This window comes from Thrips palmi, unplaced genomic scaffold (assembly GCF_012932325.1).
Source record: "Thrips palmi isolate BJ-2018 unplaced genomic scaffold, TpBJ-2018v1 HiC_scaffold_18, whole genome shotgun sequence".
Classification (NCBI taxonomy): domain Eukaryota; kingdom Metazoa; phylum Arthropoda; class Insecta; order Thysanoptera; family Thripidae; genus Thrips; species Thrips palmi.
In genome coordinates this window covers 3,108,266-3,113,255 of record NW_023144627.1, presented here as the reverse complement: position 1 = coordinate 3,113,255, position 4,990 = coordinate 3,108,266, and the positions used below count along the sequence as shown (strand labels likewise).

Below are 4,990 nucleotides of genomic sequence, written 5' to 3'. Positions count from 1 at the left end.
AATTGACGTAACTTAATTTGTAATGCCTGGCTCAAAAGCTTTGGCAAGCGAGGAAACTGTGGGAACCTAATAAAATTGGCTTCAATTTAATAACTGTGCTTGAAAGCATAAAGTAGCATTATACTCAGATTTTTTGAAAAATTAAAAAATAAAGAATCATTGACGCTTCATGTGCCATCAGGCAATACTTGAAAAGCAAACGTAAAGTCACCTTCTGACTACATCTTTAATGATTTCAGTTTTAAGTCACGACAACTGTACTGATTTGTTTCAAAAGTCTTCATTTTGACTTAAGCTTTTAAACCAGGCATCATAAAGTAAATTCCGTCAAATATCATGACTACTCGATTTCTAAAACAATGTGCATTCCAGCAATTGTAATGACACCATTTCCTAAACATATTTTAGCTGAACAATATTCAACCACAATCATGCAATTTAATTAGAAATTAATGGATTGTATAATGTTTTTCTTTATCTCTAGAGAAAAGCATAGACAGGGGCTGGGGCCTGGGGCTGCCGGCGCCGGCGGGAGATGGTTTTTCAGTCCTAGCTCCTAGGCCGCTGCAGTTAGAGGGGTATACTAAGCGAGCGGATTGTAGCTTAGACTGAGACCTACAATCGCCTCGCTTACTCTACCCATTTAATTTGAACGGTTTAGGATTTACAGCCGAAAAACCGTCCCCGGTCCATGCCTCACAGTGGCCGGCAGAGGCGCCCAGCGGCCGGGGCAGAGCCATAACGACGCGAGCGCCGCGCGGTGGCGGCCGGAGCAAGCACCAACTGCCGCCGCGAAAGGTAGTTCGGTTTTCGTGCATAGCTGATCCTCCATACCATTCTGCTCCGTGGAGGGAGGGGGGACGACCGGAGAGCTTGCGGCGGCCCTGCCGTGCCCCGCCGGCACACTGTGGGATATTCCCCGGGTGCGTTCGGCTGCGTTCGGGAGCCTTCGGGTGTCGCCGGGCGGTTTCATGCGCCCTCGGCCACCGGGATCGCGCGTCCTCGGCCCGGCCTAGTCCAGCAAGCCTGCCCTGCCACGCCAGAGCGTCAGTTTGCCGTGCCTTGCCAAGCCGTACGGAGCACGCCACGCCCGACCGCTACCAAACGCCGCTCCCTGTTTTCCGCGCAGTCCGCTGACGTGCTTAATTACTGGAGTGATGAGTGCACCGCACTGCTCTGTGTGGCGCTGTGACAGTGCTGTGGAGTGCCATCGGCCTTACTTTTTAAGGGCCTCTCTCGGACTGTCTGACCGGGAATTGCATCTCCTGGACCAACGATGTGCGTGTGCAGTGACCAAAATTTGTGGAGCTCATTATGAAAAATACTGGACAATGTATGAGTTTAGGCAGAAGACCTGCTGCGACCCGTTCAAATCACATCGTACAGCGAAGAAGCAGGGCCTCCGCAGGATAAACGCCGATCTGCATGACCTGTGCCGTGAAAAGATACCGGGAGTTCTTGAAGGAAACAAACTGTGCTCTGAGTGCCGGAAGGAAGTTCATCGGAAGGCGACTGCTATGACAACAGTGAAGCCCGGGACGCCTAGTCCTGCCACTGGTCGCAGGTCCCCATCCACTTCCAGCAGTCCCATGCCCTGCGCACCGGGGTTCGTCGAGGGGCCTATCGCACCGCGCCTTTCGGTCTCCAAGTCCACGACGGAGTCTGACAGTGACTCCATCAGCGGCGCGAGCTCTGGAAGTGTGTGCGTACCTACCCCGGTCAAGGTGGAAAGCGCGGACCAAGGGGCACAGATGATTGGTGTATCTCCCTTCGACATGAAAGAGGTCAAGCGCTCCGAAAAATACCGGAACAAGAAAGTAACACAGTGCAAAACAATGTTGCAAGAGACTCTTCTCCGTGCTGCTGGCCAGACAACTAAGGTAGTTCCAGACGCTGTTAATTTTGAAGACGCTGGACGGGAAATGATTTCTCAGCTCAAAGCTAAGTTCATCAGAGCTCAAACGTATGCAGAAAAGATAAAAATCTTGTCACTTTTGCCTGGAAGCTGGAGCAGCAATGACATAAAAAAAGTGTTTCCCGGGGCTACAAGCCATATGGTGCGCATCACAAGCCAGTTGGTAGCTGAACAGGGCATTTTATGCTCACCAAATCCGAAGAAAGGCAAGGGACTTTCGTCTGAAACTGAAAAACTTGTGACAGCATTCTATTTGGAGCCCGACGTGAGCCGTGAAATGGCTGGTAAGAAGGAGTGCATCGTGGTGAAAGAAGACGGCGGGAAGGTTACTAAAACCAAAAGACTCGTGCTGGGCAACCTGCGAGATATCTATCTTGCATTTTGCAAAAAATACCCAAACGTCGAAATTGGCTTTTCGAAGTTTGCTTCCCTTCGGCCTCCAGAATGCGTGCTTGCCGGCTCAGCTGGTACTCACACAGTGTGCGTGTGCACAACTCACCAGAACTTCTTGTTGATGTTTATGGGTGCTCATCTTGGGTCCTTGAAGGATGGAGACACTAAAGTCTGTGAATCTTGGCATGACATTGTAAATTCAACAATGTGTCTTCAACCAAAAGAAGAGTGTCACTTTGGAAAATGCAAGAAATGTCCGGGGTCCGAGAAAATAGAGAAGAAGCTAGTAGACGTGCTTTTGACACAGTTTGTTGAGAAAATCACGTACAAACAATGGATCAAAGACGAGAAGGGGCGGTACTTGTTAAGCACATTTGTTCTTCGCACACAGGACTTCGTGGAAAAGTTGGTTGAGGCAATACCTGAGGTGAGACAGCACGATTTCATCGCTAAACAGCAGGCCGAGTATTTCTCCAACAGAAGAGACAATCTAGAGTACGGCGAGGTGTTAGTTGTGGCGGATTTCTCGGAAAATTACTCATTTATCATCCAGGATGCAGTTCAGGGGGCATACTGGAACAACCAGCAGGCAACTATCCATCCGTTTGCGATGTATTTTCGCAATCCAGAGACAGGCAAAGTGGAAGCGGACAATCTTGTCATAATATCTGACCATTTGAAGCACGTCACGTCAACGGTCAGTAAATTTCAAGACGTTCTCATGGACTACCTGAAAAAGAAACATGAAAACTTGGCAAAAGTAATTTACTTCTCTGACGGTTGCGCGGGACAATATAAAAACCGCTTCAACATGAAGAACGTCGCCATGCATGAAGCGGACTACGGGGTACCAGCGGAGTGGCATTTCTTCGCCACGAGTCACGGAAAGGGCCCCAGTGACGGTCTAGGTGGCACACTGAAGCGACTTGCGACGCGCGCCAGCCTTCAGCGCCCGTACGAAGACCAAATTCAAACTCCAGAGGAGCTGCACGCCTGGGCTGCCACGTCACTGAAAGGCCTCAACTGCGTCTTCGTCAAATCAGCTGCCGTTCGGAAGCACGAGAGGAAGCTAAATCGACGCTTTTCAACGGCGGTGGCACTGGGTGGCATTCGTTCCCACCATTCAATGATACCGTTGTCAGCCACGACTCTCTTGATGAAGGTGCTCTCCTCGTCCGAGATTGGGAACAAGGTTTCAGTGGTTGGTGGCGCCGAGGACGTCGACGAAGAAGCGGACGTTGATGATGTGGATGCCGTTGAAGTGGTTCAGCATACGCCTAGTCCTGGAGTGTCAACACGATCCCGGTAAGTGCCACATGCAGTGGGTAGCCGCTGCGCAACTACACTGTTCACACAATAATGCATGTTTTCTCCATTACAGGGCCAAGCGGCGAAGGACTGTAAAGCCCTAGCGACATTGTCAACGTCTGGATTTCGGCTGCAATGTTTGAAAGATGTTAATCACTATGTTAATTGGATCCAACTTGTATTTTTTGCTTATCAGCTATTTTTTAGACTTCAGAATTAAAACTCATTTGATGTACCTTGTACATACCGCTGATCTTTCTTAATGAACTACTCATGACATCTATTGCGACAGCAAAACGGGGGTGGGGGTGGGGGAAGGGGGAGGGGGCAGATACAAGCCTGCTGCGCGTGCACATCGAAAAACATACAAAATTCACACCCGTAGTGATGTATCTTCGCGCCTGTAGCCGGCGAACCATTATAGCACCCATCTTGAAAATTGGTGACAATACGTTTTTTGACATGAGGAATCCGAAAAAAAATGTTTCAAAAAAATCAAAAGTGGCGAAATTTAAAAATTTTAACAAAAAAATTTTTAAAATTTTTAAAAATTTGAACAAATTTTGTTCAAAACGAAAAAGTAATACCATTTTCAGAATCTGCGTTTCAAGCTGAACAATTTCAAAAAAAAAGTTTTGTAATTAGCTCTAAAATTACCGAAGTTATCTACGTTTGAAAAATGGTCTGCACGTAAATCCTCAAAAAAACGAAAAAAAGCGTAAAAAATTCAAAAATAAAAATTTTTAAAAAAATGCTCTTAGCACAGTGTAAGGGACCCATTTCCTCACATTTTGACCGAATTTCATCGAATTCGAGGGCCATCATGTCCGCGACCGTGTTGAGTTGACATGGAATGACCCAGTATCATTAGGACACATTCCTCAGATAGCCTGCACAAGCAAGAAAGTTTCTTGAACTCTCAGTCAGCAAACTGAGTAAATCAACTCACTAATGTAGACAGTTTTTCAGATAAACACCATGAAGTCAGCGCCTACAAGGGTCGCTTTGTCACGAAGGATTCAAGGGAGGGATTCTTAACTTAATTGGCTGAGCGATAGCGAAGCCCGTTACTCCAGTGGGGTTGAAAAGTTTTGGCTGTCTGTCTGTCTGTGTGTCTGCGTGTGTGTGTGTGTGCACTACTCCTCCTGAACGGCTCGGCCGATCTGGCTGAGATTTTGCAAGGTCATTAGGTATGTCCTTGGCTCGTCACACACCAAATTCAGCTTACTATCTCAATCCATTCGGTCATATTAGCATAAAAACACTTACAAAACGGCGGAAAAAATACAACTTTTTAGGTACTTTCAACTTAGTGTCAAGTTTCATATCGTTTCATATGTTTTTGAGGCTGCTGATGACGAAAATATAACCCGT

The 4,990-nt window shown here is 47.4% G+C and overlaps 1 protein-coding gene across 1 annotated transcript; it reads left to right on the top strand.

Moving 5' to 3' along the window:
* The first annotated feature begins 1,375 nt into the window (after positions 1-1,375).
* LOC117644795 lies at positions 1,376-3,831 on the top strand. The gene is made up of 2 exons (XM_034384424.1): positions 1,376-3,613; positions 3,690-3,831. Exons 1-2 carry the CDS (start codon positions 1,518-1,520, stop codon positions 3,718-3,720), a joined length of 2,127 nt encoding a protein of 708 aa, XP_034240315.1. The 5' UTR covers positions 1,376-1,517; the 3' UTR covers positions 3,721-3,831.
* Positions 3,832-4,990: the final 1,159 nt, after the last annotated feature.

Excerpts from the sequence above, each read along its gene's own strand:
- LOC117644795 (XM_034384424.1), top strand. The coding sequence starts at position 1,518 with ATGACAACAGTGAAGCCCGGGACGCCTAGTCCTGCCACTGGTCGCAGG. Across the intron at positions 3,614-3,689 it reads GGAGTGTCAACACGATCCCG|GGCCAAGCGGCGAAGGACTG; the intron begins GTAAGTGCCACA and ends TCTCCATTACAG.